The sequence below is a fragment of the Aphelocoma coerulescens genome, chromosome 4A, assembly GCF_041296385.1.
Source record: "Aphelocoma coerulescens isolate FSJ_1873_10779 chromosome 4A, UR_Acoe_1.0, whole genome shotgun sequence".
NCBI classification, from domain to species: Eukaryota; Metazoa; Chordata; class Aves; order Passeriformes; family Corvidae; genus Aphelocoma; species Aphelocoma coerulescens.
Genome location: NC_091018.1, coordinates 14,630,061 through 14,649,979, shown reverse-complemented (window position 1 = coordinate 14,649,979; position 19,919 = coordinate 14,630,061). Strand labels below are relative to the sequence as shown.

Below are 19,919 nucleotides of genomic sequence, written 5' to 3'. Positions count from 1 at the left end.
CATCCAATTAAGACTTGGCGGTACTGTAAGTGAGTAGCTATTATAATTTCTCTTGTATCTATCCTTGTGTTGACAAATTTTGCTATCCAAAACCACTTCAGGATCCTGAAGGATTCCTTGGGAATGAAAACATGAAAATCAATACTAAAAGTGAACTGTAATAATTCTGTGAAGAGGAAGGCTTGAATTTTTGAGGAAATGAAACTGCCTTATGCCTAGATGGTTTTTATATGGGATGTAGTATGTATATAGTATAGCATAATTATAGTTTCTCTGTGGGCATAGTTTAAAAAAAACCAGTATTTTTCCTCAAATCCTTCCCCAGCAGGAATAATTCATCATAACTGTGAAGTCGTGTGTGCTCAGCATTACACTACACCAGGTTCTGCTTTTGATGTATGTGGATAATTCAGTTTAAAAAATGGTTTCATATCAATGGTATTCTAAGCAAGAAAGAATGTTTTTAGCAGTGTTCTAAGTATTTTTCTGCTCAGTATAAGCAGTAGCCACCCTATTGATAAGGTGGAGGAAAAGCACCTACTTTTGAATGAAATAGGCAGCAAAGGAAGCTAAATCAGGAAAATAACCTCCCCCCATTTTAACTGGTCACTTTGCAGGAACCTACAATCAATTCTTCCTGAGTGAAGAATGTTACTTGGCTCACTCAATTTTTGCAGCATTTTACTGCTTTTTACTGTTTGGGAATGGGGTTTCAGATATTGCAGGTGTCATTAGTAGTGTAAGAATCATGTCAAGGCTTACACGGAAAGAGACTGCATGTACCAGAGAGGAGAAACTCTTTGGGGAGACAGGGCAGCTGGCAATATCCTGGATAAGGAAGGGAAGGGAGAAGAAGCAAGTAACAGGGAAGAAGTGCAAAAGTTGAAGGTAGCTACAGGTGAATAAATAGGTTGTATGAGGACGGGATCATGTCCTATGTTGAATCATGGCTTGATGCAGAAAAGTTGAACTAGAAACTTAGAGGAATGTTGAAGTGGGAAAAAACCAGGAAAAACTGTTAATCTCCCTAAATAAAGTCTTCCTGATTAATTGAATATTCTTTTTATTTTTTTGTTTTCAGAGCAAAAAATTAGTTCCTTAAGATAACTTAAGTGAAATAGAGGGAGTGGAATAAAACTAGGGATTTGAATGTGATGATACAAAATTTGGTTAGAGTTTAAAGCCAAACAGAAAGATGCCAGAATTGTCAACAACAGGGAGAAGTCTATAAAGCTTATATTCAGTGCTCAGGGTGTTGCTCAGGACGGATAAAAGGACTTGGGGCACAGGGTTTGGATAAGAGGCTGGAAAAAATTGGTTATGAGGTAGGGGAGCAGCATGTAGTCTGACTTCCTGAGTCAATATTACAGTAACAATTGAAAAAAAAAAAGGCAAGGAAAGAAAAAATAAACACACAAGGGAAAAAGAAAACCTCTGAAAAGTCTTCCTGAAGCATTGCAGGTAGATTCTTCCAGCTTTTTGGTTAATGCCTGGAGTGAGGCCAGAGGATCCAGGCCCTTTCCCCACTGCTTAGTGCTGCTGGCGAATTCCAAATTCTTGTTGCTGTTTGGTTCTGTTGCTAGTTATATTAGATGTAAGTGCCAATTTTGTTTTGGAGTGATCAGCTTCTAACTGTTTGTAGTAAATTTTATGTGTCTAGAGAAATCTATTTCTTATAAATAGTACATGGCAGAATTTTTTGATGAGGTTAACCCTCCAAAATCCATTAAAAGGCATGTAGTACATTCACTTTTATGTTTCTACTTCATTTTTACTGGATTATTTGGTTAAATCACAGAAGTGAAATTTACTGTTTTTCAGCACATTGAGGTAATAGTTTAAATAAATAGCACATGAAAAACATCCTGAAGAGCAATGGCCCAGGCAGTTTTCCAGCCCAGCCAAACTGTAGATGCACTGCTGGGTTAGGTTTCATCTATGTAGGCTCCTCTCATGCAGCAGAAATAGGTCTGTGCTTTTAGCTGGGTTATGGACAGAAATGATGGACCTGGCTGTAGAAGCTGAGTGTTGCCTGGCAGCATCACTCTGGGGACACTGGTGTGACAAAGGAAAGGATGCACACTCTGCTGAAAATCTGTGGACTAGAGCAGCAAAAATAACTTGAATGCAGCTGGGTGATAGGTCCAGAGTCATCTTTTGAGCTTCCACTCCTAATTTGAGAGGCAGAATGAGAGAGTAGAAAACAGTACAGTTGCTGTCAGCCTCCCAACAAATTCATCTTAGGCAAACCAATTACATGATTTCTTAACAAGACAGTAATAAAAGCTTGCCTTGGAGACACTACTTGTGCTGTGCAAGTAACACTTACAGGGTTAAGGTGGTAACAAGATCTTTTAATAAATGATCTTCAAACTTCTTGTTCCTTACAGACTTCGTCGCTCTTCCATCTCCTTTTATTCTAAACAGTGGCAAAGTGAAGAAGAGCCTCGTTCACAGCAAGCCATTACAGGTGTTATTGTGGAGGTTGTTGGCCCCATTTCCTTCTGAAGAAGGCTTTGTTTGAGAGAGGAATCTCATGATGAAATAGAACAGGGTGAAGTGACAAAAATGGAGATGGTTATCTGTAAGAATTTGTACAGGATGGTTTGAGGCTACACTGACAGCAACAGGTCTGCCTGGGAATAAGTGTTAGGAAGTGTAGAAACTAATTGACTTTAATTTTAATGTTTCTCATGACAGAATTTAATTCATGATGCTTCATCTTTTTACTCTTCTTCTCCATCTAAGACGGAAAGAGGCTTACAGGGAGCTGCAGAGTTCCATGTTTCTCTTAATGATTTTGTTAGAAAAAAAAAGACCCTGAAACACATAACTTGAGGTTGAGGCTTTGTTTTGGGCATTTCCCCCCCCCGCCTTCACTCTGTATTTTTATTCTTTCACATTTGAATTTGCTGCTTTTTTTCCCAAAAAAGGGCAGTTACAGTAACAGAATTGAAGACACCTGGAGGAAAACATGGCTCCTCATGCCAGGCTGCTTTTCAGGTCTTTTTGTATGAACTTCTGTGATACTTCAGCTGCCTATACCACCATGATTATGTAATTTTAACATGAAAAATTAGCTATTGTCAGGTGCTTGAAAATTGAGCCACTTGAGATTTTTCTAGACTGAATTTGGCATGTTATTTCATGAAATTAAAGTGTGTATTGGTAGTTTAATGTGTGAATCCTAGTTCTGGAATTTTATTGTTTAATATCATGTGCATCTACATGATGCTGTGTAAATGGCAGTTGAAAAGAGTCTTTTCCTGGGAAAGGCATCCTATCAGAAAATCCTTTGTGTTTACACTACCAGCTGAAATGGCATGCTGATATTTATGTGGAACTGTCCTGCAGTGTTTAAATCTAACATGCCCTTATTAAAAGATGGCCAATATTTTGAAGGTGACCCTTTTTTTTCCCCACTATAAGACCCTACTCTGACTTGCTTACAGCTTAGCTGGACTCTAATGGTTTGTATCCTGTGTCCCCAGGTATGTGTGTCTGACTGAATTGTTTTGTAAAACTTCATCCAAGAAGGCTCAGTTTCTCCTGAGAGTGTGACTAAGAAAAATGTTTTCCCATATGAAAATGTTGGTCTTGTGGACTTTTGTTGGGGCAAGTGGCTGTTTTTCTATAAATGTTCCATCTCTAGGGCAAACATAAGATTTTAGTGAGAGATTATATTTCAGAAATGGTCCTGCTCATATCCTGGAAGAAATTCATCCAATTTGGAGGTCTGAGGCTGCAGCAATCTCAGTTGATTCTCAAGAACTGAGAATAAATAAAAGGACTGAGAGATGGATTTTATACAGAGTCTGTGAGAGAGTTGTGACTATTTGGGAATAGGAGCTGGGAGTGAATAATGCCCCAGGTGTTTGCTTTTTGTTCAACCCATGGAACAGAGCCTGGGAAAGTAGGCTGGAGGGCACATGGCTGCAGGCAGAGGAAGAGTTGTCCCCTGGGAGAAATGAGGTTTCTCCCTGCCTTTGCCACAGGATTCCTCTGTTGTAAGGGAGCTCACTGGGAGCAGAATGGTCACTCTGTGTGTCCTCCTTATTTAGTGCATGTCCTGCTTGATACCCACATGCCCCAACAGCAGAATTCCCAAGGCCTCTGTTAAACCAGTCTGAGATCCAAGGTATGCAAAATTAGGAGGTGTTGGCTTCAGATCCTTGTTTGTAAAAGTAAGAGTGTTAATACTCCCATATCTCATGAGGGTGCCGCAGAAATAAATTTGTTTCTTGACATGAGATGAAAGTACAAAAAAGGAAACTTTAGCATTTTAAATTCAGAAGAATAAATAAAAGATGGGGTCAGACACTGCAAAGAAAACTAAATATTGAATAACTTCTCATTAATTAAGTAGCATCAGCCTGTGCACTGAGTAAATGAGGAATACAAGGGGGAAGCTAGTATTTTAATATTTATTTGACCAATGATTTTATACAGGTGTACAGGAAGGCTGAATTGAGTTTGGAGAAGTAATCTTCATTCTGACACCTCCTAATTCTTTGAGAGCATAATTTTGCAATCTTAATGTTGAAGAGTTTTGTGTGTGACTTGAATGTACACAGGCTTTTTAAACATCATTATTGTTATTTAGCTGATTTATTTAGAGGCAGCTCTGCTCTTCAGGATGGACCTGTGGGGAGAACAGCACTTGCGTCAAAGTTGGAGCATGTGCCTGTCGAATTGGGCTCTGGGCATGCAGAGGGACTGAGAGGTGCAGCCACACTTTTCCTCCTTAAAGCTCTTTACAGAGCATGCCAAGTCCTGCAGTGGCTTTTGTGTGGTGTATCCTGGAGGGATTTGTGGTGGGTTCCCCAAAAGCTGACTGTATGGAGCTGCTTTTTGAGAGTGTCTGAGCTCTGTGCAGTGGAACCCAGCAGCTGATGGCCCGTGTGAAATCTGGCTGAGAGAAATGGGTCTGGTTTGCTGAGTCGTGGTTCAGCTGTGCAGAAATCAGGTGTACAGACCTCCCATGACACAGGGCTTGTGTGACTGATGATTCCAATGGTAAATCACTCTGCTAGGGACCTAAATGTTTCAGGAAAATGTCTTCCTAAAGAAATCTAAAATAGGAGTCTGTGAGAAAGGGATCTTTTATTGAGGGGAAAAAATAAATACAGGAGGTGCTAGTTCCAGAAAATCTCAATCTTTACTGAAATTCAAATTTTCCACAGTGTGTATTACAGCATCTTGGACAATATTCATCAGCAGGCTCAGTTTTGCCTTGTTTCTAGGTGTATACACTTTCTGTAGTGTACCTCAGAAAAATGAGATTGGCTTTCTGGAGGGTGTGCTTTGTGTTTGATTAGTGAAGGAGATCTGTAGATTTGTTGCCTCACTTCCTCGCTTTTGCTGAAGAGTTTGTATAGAAGATGCAGGGTAAAACTGCAAGAGAGGGAATTCATTGCACAGTGAGGGCAGGGCTCCAGGGTGGTTGGGAGCTGGTGGTGTGCAGCAACTGTTCTGCTGAAGACTCCAAAAGTTATGCTTTTAAAACTGCTGTAGATGACATGCTGGATGAATTGATGACTCCCAGGGTACCGGGAGCAGTACTTTCTGAATACACTGAAGTTTCTGTTCATGGGCTAATCCACAAACAAGAAAAAAATATATGGGTAAAAAATTGTAGACCTAAAAAGACTGCTGGTACTATTTTCCTGTTTTAAGTTAGAACAAAAGTTAAAAATTAAATGGTATTTTTCTGTGTTAGGTTTTGAAAATATCAAGTGCATGGATTTTGGATGCATGTTCTTTAAAAAGCCAGAATTCACAAAAATGTAAGTTGTGACTCAGTTGTGCATTGATAGCAAGAAAAACCCTTTCTGGTTTTTGCTGTTTCCTTCACACAGCACCATGTGCAAATGGCAAACTCAGGTGTGCATCCCAGCCTTAACAATCACTGCTAAGCAGTAGGAAGTGATAGTGGGTGAGTGCAATTCCCTGGAGCCTGGCATTCCAGAAGCCCAGGGTGTAAATCACTCATCTAGCAATCCAGAGGTCTCCCAGTGCTGCATTTCCCCATGATTGTTGCATCAGTGCAATTAAATTCTTTTCCCATCTTGCTCTTTCCAAAAGCTATAAACAATTAGAGTTTGTACAGGATAAAATAAATTAAAAGCAACTTACAGTAAAACTGTTTTGGCCTTGTGGAATTTGGAAGAGGGGGAGGGTTCTCTCTGCTTGTCTGAGATAACAAATCCAGCTGCAAAACCGAGTGTGGCTTGAATCTTCCTTTGGCCATGATATAGTTGAATGTTTGAGATGAATATGAAAGGGCTGAGAACTCTGATGCAGAGTGGTGCATCTCTGGTGTTCTTTGGGTACTGTCAGAAGCAGAAACCTGTACAATGCACTTCTGTGAAAGGTTTATTGGAGTGTGACTCTGGGAGGTCCAAGCACCATTCACTTGGCTGCTGCACTTTTCTCACTGGAAGGGGTCAGACTCCTGGAAAGATGCCTGGTTACGAGAGTAACAAGATGCTCCATATGGAACCAGCTCTGTGAATTCTACTCTGTTTATAAAGTAAGTCCTGTCCCAAGAGGCCAGAGAAATCATTCCCAGGAAAGGCATTTTACATCCAGCTGACAGTGGGATGCAGGTACATTTATTGGCGTATGTTTGGAATCCCATGAAAACCATTTGCAAACACTTTTGAATAGGTTCCCTGCCAACTGTGGTATTGGAAAGGGACAGTTTCCTGCAATGTTTCATTTCAAATGACTAAAGAAACACTTGCCGTAAATATCGATGTACTGACATTCACAAGTGTTGAATCCCTTGTTACTGAAGGCAACAGCAGAAGCATTGGGGGAAAAGATAATTCACTATGAGAGTCAAAGTAAGCCTTTTCTTTCTTTACCTGGCAGGTTCCAATCCACCAAAATCTTAAAGAGCTCCTGGCCATCCGGACAGAGCTTCAGAAGAAGGTTGAGGATTTGCAGCGGGAAGCTGCCACGCGTTCCATTTCCTCCTCCTCTGACAGAGGTTCATCTCCTTCCCATTCTGCTACGCCAGTGCACACCTCTGTGTGATGTGGAACAAAAGCCATGTGAAAAAATCAGTGTCAGGTAACACAGAGGAGGGTGAAATACTTTCCCCATCACAAAAGGATTGTGAGTGACTTGTAATTGCTATGATCTACATGCCTTACTCTGTGTCTGATATTATCACAATGAGGCCAAAAAGAGCTTCAATAGATGTGATGTATTTTCTTGTTGGCAGTTCCCACATGTGTTTTGACACTCTAGCTAAATCACCAATTGTGAAATTAAACTTTGTTTTGAGCAACTAACAATTTAACCATCCTAAAAAGGAATCCATCTGCCAAGCAGACAGAAAAATGCCTCTCACATTGTCTAGAGTACGATGCCTGGTTGAAAGAATCAGATGAAATGCCACATGATGCTTACACAGAACACAAAATGTTTTTCTGAATGGGAGCTCCTTATTTCACTCAGTAATATATATATATTTTTTTTGCTAGAGCAATTTATTTTTTTTAGGTAATGCACTTGGAAATTGATTTTAAAATAAATGTTTTCCAGTGTAGTCAGTTTTACATTTCAAACTAAATATGCCATTAAAAGTGGATGAAGTTGAGCTGGATTTATCAAGTACACCACACTGACTTGTATGATGTAATATATTTGGTAAAGCATGTATTTTAGGTTTTTTAATGCCTTTTGTACAAGTTGAAATAAAGTCTTTTGACTGTTTAGCTTATTGTTCAGTTTCAGCCTCCTGAGCGAGGGGCAAACTTGCTCATGTCGAGGTCTTGTACAAAGTAAAAGTTTGTTTTCTAGCAAATGGTAATATTTGGGGTTGGAATGACACCCAGCTGTGTAAATTGTATAGTCTGTATAGCTCCACATTGTGAAGTGTGTTTTGTTTCTAAGTGTACACACAAAATGCAAAGCTGTGTGCGTTTATGCCCATGTGTATGTGATGTTAAACATATGCATTCTCCCGTGGGTTTAAGCTGCACCTTCAGAAAACAGATCCTGCCTGTCCAAACCCTTTTGAGGACCTTAACTTGCAATGACATTGTTTGACAAAGTTTTTGAATAATATGGTATTAATTGGTTTTCTTGAAATAAAGCCTCTTGGCTTTTTGTTTTTTAGATTCCTACTAGCATTTTTTCTGTAAATGAATAATTTAACTGTGTTGTCATGTTAAATACACATTCCCAACTTCTCGCATCTCCCCCCAAAAACACTCATATTGGAAAGATTTGATTACTATAACATTCCTCCTTTTAGAAAATTACTCACTGGCATTCTTGGAAGGCCTAGAAATGGTGCATGCAGCAAATTTTCCCTGGATTGTTTTCCTTGCTGTGTTTCATGAAAATCTGGTTCTTCTCCTTAGGAAACTTAAATATTGCAGCTCTGCTTTTTGACTCGTGCTTGTGTTGCTCTGGGTTCTGCTGGTGGGAGTTAAGCCCCATTCTTAAGAGCCTATTGATTCTATATGGTGATTGTGGGTTTTACTGACTGTGAGTATTCATTTGTTGCTGCACATTTGTTCCCAATACACGACGGTGCTTTTCTGTGTCTCGTTCTCTGCATTAACTCTACCCAGCACGTAGTTAATGAGTCCAGTGAGCTGCTGAGCACCTTCCTGACTTCAGCTGGAGAGGCTGAAGTGCTGTATCCAGTCTTAAACGTTGACTGTGCAGTGCAGGGTATTTCAGCGTGTCCTTTTTACTGTAGTGAATGCTTTTTATAATAAATATTCACCTACACAAACACAGTTTAGGAAGGCTTGCAATGTTGCATCTGTTAGTCAACCTCAGGCTTTTTATAAATAGATGAAAGATGTCTCCCTGTAAAAATGGTTCTGCAGAACAGTGTGCCAGCAGTGAATTTTACATTGCCAAAATATGTTGAGCTGGTATTGAATTAAACTCTTCCGTACTTCAGATTTCCTTGACGTTTCAACTGTATATTAAAGTAAAGCACATTATCTCCAAAATGCAGTGCTAAAGAAAATCTTTTGAAGTTTTTCTCTATATTTGTGCTAATAATCACAACATTTTCTCTATAATTATTGCAAAAGCGATGACTGGATTAGCTCGGGCATTCTGAGATTTTTAAAGCTTGGATCTCTAGAGCTAAACTCTGAGAATTTGGTTTTGCATAGAAGAGCACCAGTTATTTCAGCTGACTGGCTGCATATCCACCAGTTTCAACAGAGCTCAGCGAGTCTCTGATGTGCTGGGAGAGCTCTGGGGGAGGGTCCTGCTGTTCCATGTGTCAGCACAATGGATGGGTTTGTACATACTTAGCATGGAAATATTCAGGCATATTCTATAGCTCATGTGCTAGTTAGAGCACAGCTTTACACTAAAGAGATGATTGTTGTACTCCGTCTGCTTCCTGATAATCAGATTTTTTCCTATTGATTTAACAACTAATTCTGTCATCATTTTTTATTTTTCAATAAGGCAGTATTGAACTAGTTAAGGGAAGAGCAGAACCCTGTTCCCTGTCTGATGCACCTTGGACAGAGCTATTAACTTCTGGTTCAAAAGCTGCATCTTCTGCTTTGGTTTTTGGTTTTGACTCTGCTCAGTATAAAGGGAATGTGCAAAGACAGCAAGCAGTTAACATTTGGCTTGTAGGGTTTTCCTATTGTCAGTGACGTGTGAGAGGGGGCACAACCTGAATCCAGTGTCCCAGAAGGGGATGAAGCCTTGGTAACCAGCTGACACATTTTTTTGGTTTTAAGTAAGTTAAGTGAATCATCAGCATCAGAGACTTTTCCATTTTAGTCCTGTTTCAGAGCTGAATTTACACTTCTTTCCCCTTTGTAGATAAAAGTAATTTTTTTGTTTTTTCATTAAAATGGAAGAAGGCTTTTAAAGCTGGTAAACACTCCTATCTGCCCGGTTCTGTTCCCTGCAGAGGCAGCCTTCTCAAGGACTTAAAGCTTTAAATAAAAAGTGTTTCACTGCTTTCATTTTCCAAGGGAAGCTGTACTAATTCATGTGCTGTGTGTAGTAACACCAAGAACAGCTGGTTCTCTAAAAGCTGAAAACAAGGAATCAAGGGCTCTCATTTGTGTGCACTAAGCCCCACAACAGAGGACACAGTAAAATGGGCAATTCAGACTATTCCCCAGGTGAAACATTTATGGTAAAAAGCAAAAAAAGAATGCCCATTTGCTGAGACCACATCTGCTGAACTAAGAAGGTATCGATAGCTTTTAACTGCAGAGCTTGTTGCAGTTGGGAAGAAAGAGTTTATTTCTACAAGAAACATGAGTCAGAAGTAGTTTGAAATACAAACCACCTTTCTTGACTGTGAGACTGAGCATTGCATCATTGTACAAAGCTTAGTTTGCACTGCATGGGAGATTTATCTACTGGGTGTGAAAATGTAAAGAAAACTGCAGGAACCCTAGGGCACTGCTTCGAGTTTAGCTGCTGGGTGACCTGAGGAGTGTGTGTGTATACAAATACTTCATTTTTACCATTAAAGTTTTCATAATGGTATTCATCTTCACACAAAGTCCAGTTTGGATTGGTTTTTTAAATAAAGTCTTCAGTGTAGTTACAGAAGAGGTGATGTACCGTAACGATACAGCCAAACGCTTGCAGCTTACTTCCAACATACAAAAAAACCACAAAAAAATCAAGTCTTTCTAGTCAACTTGGTTTATTTGGTGTTTTCCAAAGGCAGTAAAATTCTGGTTTTTACCCCCATGACCCTTACATGCACATTAACAAAATGTGTTTTCTTGCAGTATAACATTCAACCTTCATTTGGTACAGGTCACTTGTTCAGCAGCAAGGAATCTGTCTTGCTTCTAAGTTAGAACTTCACTCAAAAGAAAGGGTTCTCTAATTTCACAACCCCATTGTTTCTGAACTTTGTTTGTTCCTGAACCTCATCTGAGAAGCAATTTTTAAAGCCTCAGCCTGCCGACTCATCCTTCTTTCTCAGAGTCTGAATTGGTATTATGGACTAATTCCACTTTTATCACAACAAATGAGTAGTTAAGGATGACAATGGAGCACTTGTAAGGGTTCGTTAATGGGGTTGCATGAAAATGACTGAGTTTGTAGTGCCAAAAAGATCTGAAATTCATGTCAGAGTATTCTCAGCTGAGGAATCTGAAACATACTGCCAAAGGAAAATGCAAGTAATTGAAAGAATAAACAGGAAAAGAGCCAGCTGAATTCTTTCAGTTCTCCCTTTTCTCTGTCAAACCTTTGACAAACCTTTGCTGGATCGTTTTATTGCCCTTTAAATTAGCTTTAGAAGTGAGGTGTCATAAGAAAAAGAGCTCGCAGTGCACACAGTACAGAAACTCTCAGGACATCTGTATATATAGGTTTTAGACTCATGAAAAAAAAAAACCAACAATTTTCTAGTGGTTTATTGCCTTTTTTTATAAAGGACAAGAAAGTTCATGCCATGTATACAGAGCTTAAATGCAGGATTTTTAAAAAATCCATATCCAGATGTAAAGTGAATATATAGTAATTAAATGAAAGTAGAGGTCAGTGCTGGGTCAGCTGTTCCAGAACTCAGATCACTACTAGGAAAATACACAGGAAACCTCTCAGTTGCTATAATGCCTAAAATATAGATGATGTATAAACTCCCTGGCAGTTCAGATGGAAGGGGACAAACAGCAATAAAAAAATCACTGGAGCCTTTGCTGACATTTACCACTAAGATTCTGACTTTTGTTGAGTTTTGAAGAGAAGGCCAAGCCTAATTTCTCTACTGCAGGATCTGCAAGTGTTTTCCTATTTGAAATCCTAGAGAAAGAAATCTTGAATTCTGTCACTTTGGAAGTGTTCTCTTTCACTTGTATTTAAGGATTTCCACATACCTACACATTACACTAAGCTGTAAGTAGGCACCAAAGTCAGAGAAGAGCCTTCAAAAAACAGCTGCGGCTTCTGAGTCCCAAAAACTGCAGTGGATTTTCCAGTGAAACAGCTTCCTGCCTTTTTTTTTTACATTTGTGACCTGCAGTATTTTGAACTAGACTTGTGCTTCCTGTATGCCCCAGTGTAAGAGTTCTCCAAAGGAGGGGTTGGTGCTGTACCCTTAAACCACACCGACTATTGCACTCTCCTCTGGTCAAACAGGGCAGGGTAAAACCCATGATCTGCATCTGCAGGAACACAGTCACTGGCAAAGGTGGAATTTCGGGCACTGGATCTAAGCTGGGAAAACGGCTTCTGGTGTTCATCAGTGCCATGTTGTAACACTTCATCTACAGTAACTTAGAGAAAATATTTCATGCTACAGCTTTCAAATGTTTGGGTAAGAACAAAGAACAAGTGCTGGTGCATGGGACTGGAGATACACAAACTCAGCTGCATGGCTTAGCCAGCACCTGAGCTCCTCATGCAAATTCTGCAGACCAGACTTCCTTAGTGAAAACCCTTCTCTGGGAGTAGACAAACAGTGCATTCCATCTCCTTCCTATGCTTCCATTATCTGCGCCAATAATTAACCTTTCCTATTCCAAACACATTCATAAAACAAAGCAGCAGCAGTTCAAAGTAGTATTGTTGCAGCCTAAGTGTTCTGAATAGTTGTGAGGCACCTTATAAACCACTGTAGCTGTTCTGCCAGAGTTAGTATAAGGCTTTAAAAACGCAAGTGTTAAAAAGAGCATAAAGAATTGTGCAGCTATTGCAAAATACTTAAACCAAGTTACTAGGCAATTTCCTTCCAAATGGAGCTGTTACTGGGCTCATTCACCTCCTGGCAAGGCCTTCTGGAAGTCATGTCTGCCTGAAAGCTGTGAATTTGTACATCATACTGAAAGGCTTGGTCTTCTTAATACGCGTTCATAAAATACGGAATTTGCAAACCCATACAAAATGCTCACATTTCAGGTTTATTTATAAATAGTGAGTACCTCTTATACCACGTAAAGTGAAATTTCCTTCACTTGAGAGCATGCTTTTTAAGCAATCATTGATTTGGACAAATGTATTGGAAAGTGGCAGTTATCCACATTTTAGGAGCAGTCAAAAAGGCTGGGGAGGAATTCGGAATCTAAACAGAAATTCTTGCAAAAAAGTGAAGGTCGGGTCTGGGCAGAGGTTTGGCAGCGTGGCAGGGGCTGCGTGTGCACTGTCCTGGTGCAGCCCAGTGTCCTGCTGAGCACCACTCACAGCCCAGTGCTTCCCAGGCAGCTGCAGGAACCCCATGCAGGACAGTGACGGAGGACTCATCCTCTCAGGAGATACTGCCTTTTTTAAAGGTTAGTGGTGACACAAGGAGTGAAGCTTAAATGCTTTTTCTGCCTCTGGGTGCCTGGGAGCGCTCCCGATAGTTGCTGATAAAAGAAGGAGGGGACTGCATCTTGTTAAGCTTGACTTCTGTTGTGGTGCTGAGCATTACAGGTCTTAACAGATACCTGCTTTGTTTATTTTCTTTTGGGTTAAATGTGTCACTTGTTCTAGTGTGACTGAGATCTGAACCCATCCTTGAAAGCATCCAAACACACACAGCTTTAATTGTGGTGACAACATAGGTATCTCAAGTCACAGAGACAGAATCACAGAAAGAACTAGGTTGGAAAAGACCTTTGAGATCATCAAGTCCAACCCATGACCTAACACCTCCTCATCAACTAAACCATGGCACTGAGTGCCACATCCAGTCCTTTTTTGAACACGTCCAGGAACAGTGACTTCACCACCTCCCTGGGTGGACGATTCCAGTGCCCAATCACTCTTTGAGTGAAGAATTTTTTCCTGATGTCTAACCTAAACTTCCCCTGGCGCAGCTTAAGACAAACTGTGTCACTTCAGCTCCATTCTGATCTCCAGCACAGTGGAGCATTCAAATGGTATTTCCTAAAAGTGAACACTGCACACACTGCTATCAGCTGTATTTGTGACTTGGTTTGAAAGTCAGGTCCTTTGGTTAGAAGCCCAGCGCTGGGTGGTGGTAGTGAAGCATCCTCAACTCGTGGCTTGGGAGCAGGGAGTCACCTGGCTCAGTCCAAGGCCCCACACGAGGACCCACCATAGGCACTTCATTTTCAGGTGTAGCTACACTAAGGACTGCAATCCACCCTCAGGAAACGTGCAGCTTTGTCCTTGCCACTGGAAGTGACAGTGCCCAGAGCCGATGGCAGAAGGTGGCTGGAGGCGCTTTGCAGAGGGCTTTGCAGGGTTTGGCTTTGGATTGCTATTTACAGGCACTTCACTGTCCTCATACCTGTAAGCTCTTGAAAACTGACCACTGCTGAAGCACCTTCTGTGGATTTCCATACAACTGCACACCAATCCTATAATACTTAAATGTAAACATAAACCTTTTCACAAAAAATAAACACATGCTACCAGTCTAACCCTAAAGCCTAGAGCAATGAAAAGCCAGTTCAAGCCTAAATACACATTAAATAGCTTTCGAGTCAAATTAAATTAAAAGCTAAATTACAAGCATGTAAGATCTCTGTTGCTGCTGACTGATAATTTTCTAGCCCTGGGTCACGCTTTATATCTTCGCACTGTCTTGTTTTGGTGGTTCTGCTGACTGTGTTTCCAGGACTGAATATTTAACTGGGGAGAAAGAAAAAAAACCCATGAATACAATAGCACACGATGGAACCAGGGCACAAGCAAGGGGCGCCCAGCACTGGCTGATTGTATGTGACACTGGAAAAGCCTTTGCAGCAGCCTTGATTGTCTGTCACTGAAAAGAAAGATCATGCTTCTCTTGTGCAAGACTCGATGGCTGGATACATGAAAGCTAAATGTTAACTGCCATCGTTTGCAGCATGAGCTCCTTGGGCTCTTACCGGGCTTTCCTTTGTGTGCACTAAAGGGGTAAAAGCACTGTGGTGGATGTTTCACAAAAGCTGCGTCATCTCCTAAGCGGTGCCTTCATCAAAGGGACACAGAAGCTCCGTGCAGCACCGGGGACTTTAAGGAAGTCCCTGGGTAAAGCTGTTTTTGTGGAGGGATGCAGGCAGGGGTAAGGGATACAAGGCTCTCACCCTGGGGTTCCTCGCTTACGACGGCTTCCATGTTTTCTCCTTTCACATACTCCGCGTTCAGTCCCTCTGAGAAGTACAATAAACAGAGTGAGATGGGAAGGGTAGAAAGTAGAATTATTTGCTTTGATGCTTTAAAAACTCTGGTAATAGGCCTCAGAGCTGTAACAGCCGAGATGCTTTTTTGCAACTTCCTCTGCAGTGACAGCAGCAGAGAAGCCTCGATAACCCACAGCCAGTGCTGAGACTCACTGGGTTTCAAAGTGCCCACGGAGCTCCTGGCAGGCACAGCTCCAGCAGCAGCTCTTTTGTCTGAGGCTCCTGCTTCATCTTTATCACGCGAGGCAGCCCAGCTAATTCCTGTCTAAGGCGCTCAGCTCCGAGCAGTGCGGGAGGAGGAAGGGAGGAAGGCTTCCCGGACAGGACTGCTGTGCAGCGGGGGCTGAGCCTCAGCAGAGATGTGCCACAGCCTCATTAAAAGCTAAGTTATGCAGAGCTTCAAGAAGCAGTTCAGAGCAGGGCTGTGGTGATGAAGCAGGATCCCAGTGGGGTGTCAAATCCCGAATAAGTCCCTTATTTAAATGCAAAGAAGTTCCCAGCGTTATCAACAAGTGGAGCCGAGGCCAAGGAGCAAGGCTGGGCACTGCGGGCAGGGTGGCTGCAGGAGGGTGGGCAGGAGAAAAGGAGTGGTCCAGCTGAGAGCTGGAGGCGAATTAAGACTGACCAGGGTGTTCCATGGATCTCAGGCATCCTCAGCAGCTCCTCTGAGGGACAAATGTGGGGAGAGGCAGAGGTGGGAGTGCTGTGCCGTTGTTTCCATTAGAGACAGACCAGGAAAGGGGATTAGAGTGCTGGTCTGCAAAGGAAACCTGAGGCAATCGGGCCATGCTGCACACACCTTTCAGGCATCTCTAACTTGTTTGCACATCTAAATGTGGCTCAGGGTGTGGCAAGTACTGGCTGTGCCTCATCACCAGGTTTGGATGGGGCTCACTGGTATCTCCCAGTGAAGGAGGAAGGCAGGGAATGGTGCCTGGGCCAAGCCAAAGGAGTGTGATGGGAGCCTCGGGTAGCAATAGGGCAGCTGCTGCCTCCGAGGCATAAGAGAAAAAGGGTTCTAGCAACTGGCTAGAAAACCCCCATGAAGTCTCCAAGCCAGCAGAGACACTGCAGCCAGCAGCTGGCCAAGCTGTGGAGGCAGGAGAGGTGCAGCTCCCACCCTTCCTGGGCACAGCAAGAGCTCAGGGATGCCTGAGGCTGAGCCACAGCCCAGGGCATGGCTGGTGAGGGCAAGATGAGGTGTTAAGAAAAGAAAGTGGGATGCAGAGTCCCTGGTAGCGTTGTGCACGTCCTTTAGAGGAATCATCAGCAAATGCTCCTCAGGAGAGACTCAAAGCTGAAGGACACCTGGACAGAGAGCGCCGAGTCTGTTCCTCCATGCGTCAAGCGAGTGGTCACTGCACACCACCACTTCCTCCACCCAGACGTGTGTTTTGCTGGGATAACACCAAATGCAATTTATGTTTTTCACTAAAAAGCCACTTTTGCAGCGGCTGACGGCTCTTAGATTTCTGTCATACATTGCAATGCATCTAAGGCCTGACATTAGCCCAGCATGCCATGTCTGATGGCTTAAATTAATCCTCCTTTATAATTAACTTTAATTTCCTGCTGCCTTTCTGGGGCTTTGTGTCTCTCAGCTTCCCCCTCATCAAAGCCTTTACTATTTTTTTTTTTATTATTTATTCTTGCCAAAATATCATTTAAGTGAGGGGAATATACAAGGGTGTTTCATTCCATCACATTCATTTGATTTTCCTGCTGATCTAATTTACCAAAATGCTGTTTGTTTCAGGCACAACTGGGAAAATAGTACGATTCCAGCAGAAATTTCCAACCCCAAACACCCTTTCCCTAGAGCAAACGAGACTCACAGGAGATTTCAATAGATTAATTTTAAAAAAGAGCTTTTCCCAGCTGCTTGCAGCCTCCCTCCCATGAGGAACTGCAGGAGCCCACCATGGCCAGGTGAATGCTGTAGGCTGAGGCTGTGAGGACCCTCCTGCAGTGCTTGCACCAAGCAGCTTTAAGGGGCAGCTCATGCAAAAGGTGTTTTATGGGAATACTAAGTTCTGCTGCTTAGTTTGCAGTTTACTGCAATGATTGTCACACACCTGCTGAGGGTGCAGTGGGCTGAAGCCCCAGATGCCGACACTGCCCCTGCTTCCTTCCCTGCTGCCTGGTGAGTTTTTATGGCTTGCTGAGATTTTTGGGGGTTTGGTTTGTTTATTTTGGGGTGGGATGGTTTTTTTCATACTGACTGTGCTTGGTATTGGTGGTTTGGTCTTGGGCTGTGTTTGTGGGGGGTGTGAGGAGCGGCATAAGCCCTGGGGGTGGCAGTGGGTCCTGGGGCTGTCACTGCTGGTGGGCTCCTGTCTGTTGAAAGCCTGACATGGGGGACCCAATGACCCATGGCTGGGGCTTTGTTCTGCCAGCTGGGGGGCACTGGGGGGACAGTGGCAGTGGGGTTCAGGGTGGAACAGCTGTGTGCTTGCTGTGTGCCTCGAGGTGCCTGGGGAAGGACTTACGCTGGATGCTGAAGCAGAACTTCTTCTGCTGGTAGGAGATGTAGCTGGAGACAGCCCCGATGAGCGCCATGGCCAGGCCGCTGGCAATGCCGGCCACTGTCCCTGTCCCTATCTCTGTCCCTGTGGGGCACAGAAAGAGCTTTGTGATGGGCACGTGCACCACCCCTTCCATCCCACCAGCCACGGTGGCACCTACCTCCATTGTTGTTGTTGGTGTTGCCGCTGGCACCTGCAGAGACACAATCCCGTCAGTGCCCCTGCACCCCTCTGCTGCCCCCACTGCTGTGCTGGGAGGGAGGGGACACAGGAGGGGGGTGGCAGTGCAGCCCTGGGCTGGGGGTGGGCAGATGCCCCCATGGGATGCAGCATTTTCTGCCCCACACTCCACTGGGCTGCTCGTTTTTGTTTCTCAGAGGGCTTTGAAGCTGCTCCTCTCCCTCTGTGCACGGGGGCAGTTTTGGGGGATCCTCTGCATGGCACACCTCTGCCTGTCTGACAGCTGCCCTCACCCCCACGTTTTACACCTCCAATCCTCAGCATTAAGGGAACACCTGAAGGGCTGTCAGAGTGTTACAGAGCACGCTGGTGGCAGTCACAGGAGGTGACTGGCTGAGTTCCATCATGTTAGGGAACCCTCAATTGGCTTGAAGTCTATTTTGACATCGCCTTCCCTGGAGAAACTGGGCTGGGAGGAGAAGCTGCTCGCACTGGAAACTGCAGCCCTTGCCGAGTCACATCCAGAATTTATGGAAGCAGGTCAGCATTGTATTAATGCCTCTGATGTGTCTTGTCCTTGGCACAGGGATTTATTAAATGTTGATTTGGCTCGTGGTGTTCAGCTCTTTATGTGACTGCTTTTAATATTTAATACTGTGGATCCTTGTGAACACTCAGGCTTATCTGATTGTTGCTGGATTTCCCCCTTGTTCCAAACACTCGTGGAAGGCAAACGAAAGCATGTACCCGCTCATGGCACCAGGGTGCCCTCGAGGTGACAGGGGAAGCACAGGTCCTGTCTGCCCTGGTGGCAGCTGGAGCTGCAGAGCCCCCATGGAATCAAAACTCCAACTACTGGCACCAGGCATGACCAGGGAGGCCAAAAGCTTTTCCCTTGTCTCCATGGCTGAGACCCCTTTTGCCCCTGCCATGGAGCTGAGCACTGCTCTGCACAGGGCTCTTTCTAAAAGCTGGGGGTAACCCTGAGCCATGACTGCTAAAGAAAACCACCATACATAGGTCACCACTTACCCTTCTTCTTGTCTGGGCTGTAGTCCCCATCCACAATGCTGGCCAGGTCATCATCTGAAAATCCTTTAAAAGGAACAGGAACAAACAGTGGTTGGCACCTGAGGGAGCCACAGCTGTGCTGGAGGTTGGGATCATGGGCTGCTCCATCCCCAGTGGGGAACTGGGACTGGTCAAAAAGTAATTCTGTTTCTCTCGCAATTACCAGATGTTAACCCTGAATTACTTTAAGGTCATAGAAAAGGTAATAACTGACTAGTTTAAATGCTACTGTATTTTTTTAACTGAAATGACCGATGTATTTAAGAGTTCATGAAATGTTTTGGTGCTCAGCCTTGGCTGGCAGGGGAGGAGGCAGGAAGAAGTGTTTTGTGTGTACTGTGGCCATGCTGCTGGGGACCAGTGAGCCCCTGGCAGCACCAGCTGGGCCTGGGGTCCTGCAGGCAGGAGCTGACCCTTATCCTTCCCAGAGGGACAGAGCAGTCCAGGGGAAAAATTGAGCACCAGCATGTTTTGGTACAGGTGAAAAAGTTATCTTGTAGTGGGCAAGTCTAATTAATGCAGGATAAGTACAGAGAAACAAGGTCTGTGAATCTGCAGCTGAATGAGTGGTGCGGTTGCACATCTCAGCTCCAGTCCCAGAGGGAGCCCCTGGGGTGCAGCAAGGTGTGTGATGGGAGCAGACATCCAAGGCCAAGACAGCAAAAGGTTCTTCCTCTGATGCTGTGTCTTGGGAAGGGTTTCCTTTGCCTTAACAGCCTGGAAGAGACTGCCTTATTCATCAGCTTACCACAAAACACAGATTTATGGGCTTAGTAATGAGTGTGAAAAGAATGAAAGCCCTGACTATGCCAGAGCCTGGAGAGGTCCCAGGCAGTCCAGGGAGCAGCGATGGCGGGGGAACGCGTGTGCTGGTTTGTGGCCAGCGCCACGTTCCAGCAGCTCAACGCCTCAACCTTTCCTGCAGGAGCCTGAAACCTCAGCAAGCCCAGAATACCAAAGTGCAGACAAGTCACCTAGTTAATACAATGTAATAAAATACCTGCCTGTTAATTACGCGTGCGAGCAGGGTATACGGCCATCCCGACATCAATAA

General features: G+C 43.6%; 2 protein-coding genes across 5 annotated transcripts in view; one reads left to right on the top strand and one right to left on the bottom strand.

Annotated features, from left to right (window-relative positions):
* MTMR1 (myotubularin related protein 1) overlaps positions 1-8,933 on the top strand; it is a 39,880-nt gene extending 30,947 nt beyond the window's left edge. For all 4 annotated transcript variants that reach the window (XM_069015434.1, XM_069015435.1, XM_069015433.1 and 1 more), the window contains one exon: positions 6,877-8,933. In XM_069015434.1, the coding sequence (XP_068871535.1) occupies positions 6,877-7,041 (165 nt within the window). In that variant the 3' untranslated portion in view covers positions 7,042-8,933. The remainder of the gene's footprint in view (positions 1-6,876) is intronic.
* A 1,719-nt stretch (positions 8,934-10,652) lies between these two features.
* The window catches only part of CD99L2 (CD99 molecule like 2), a 31,158-nt gene continuing 21,891 nt past the window's right edge, over positions 10,653-19,919 (bottom strand). Inside the window, exons 7-11 of the mRNA XM_069015442.1 lie at positions 18,827-18,889; positions 17,775-17,807; positions 17,579-17,698; positions 14,994-15,059; positions 10,653-14,556 (exon numbers count right to left, since the gene is read on the bottom strand). Of these exons, the coding sequence (XP_068871543.1) occupies positions 14,492-14,556; positions 14,994-15,059; positions 17,579-17,698; positions 17,775-17,807; positions 18,827-18,889 (347 nt within the window). The 3' untranslated portion in view covers positions 10,653-14,491. The remainder of the gene's footprint in view (positions 14,557-14,993; positions 15,060-17,578; positions 17,699-17,774; positions 17,808-18,826; positions 18,890-19,919) is intronic.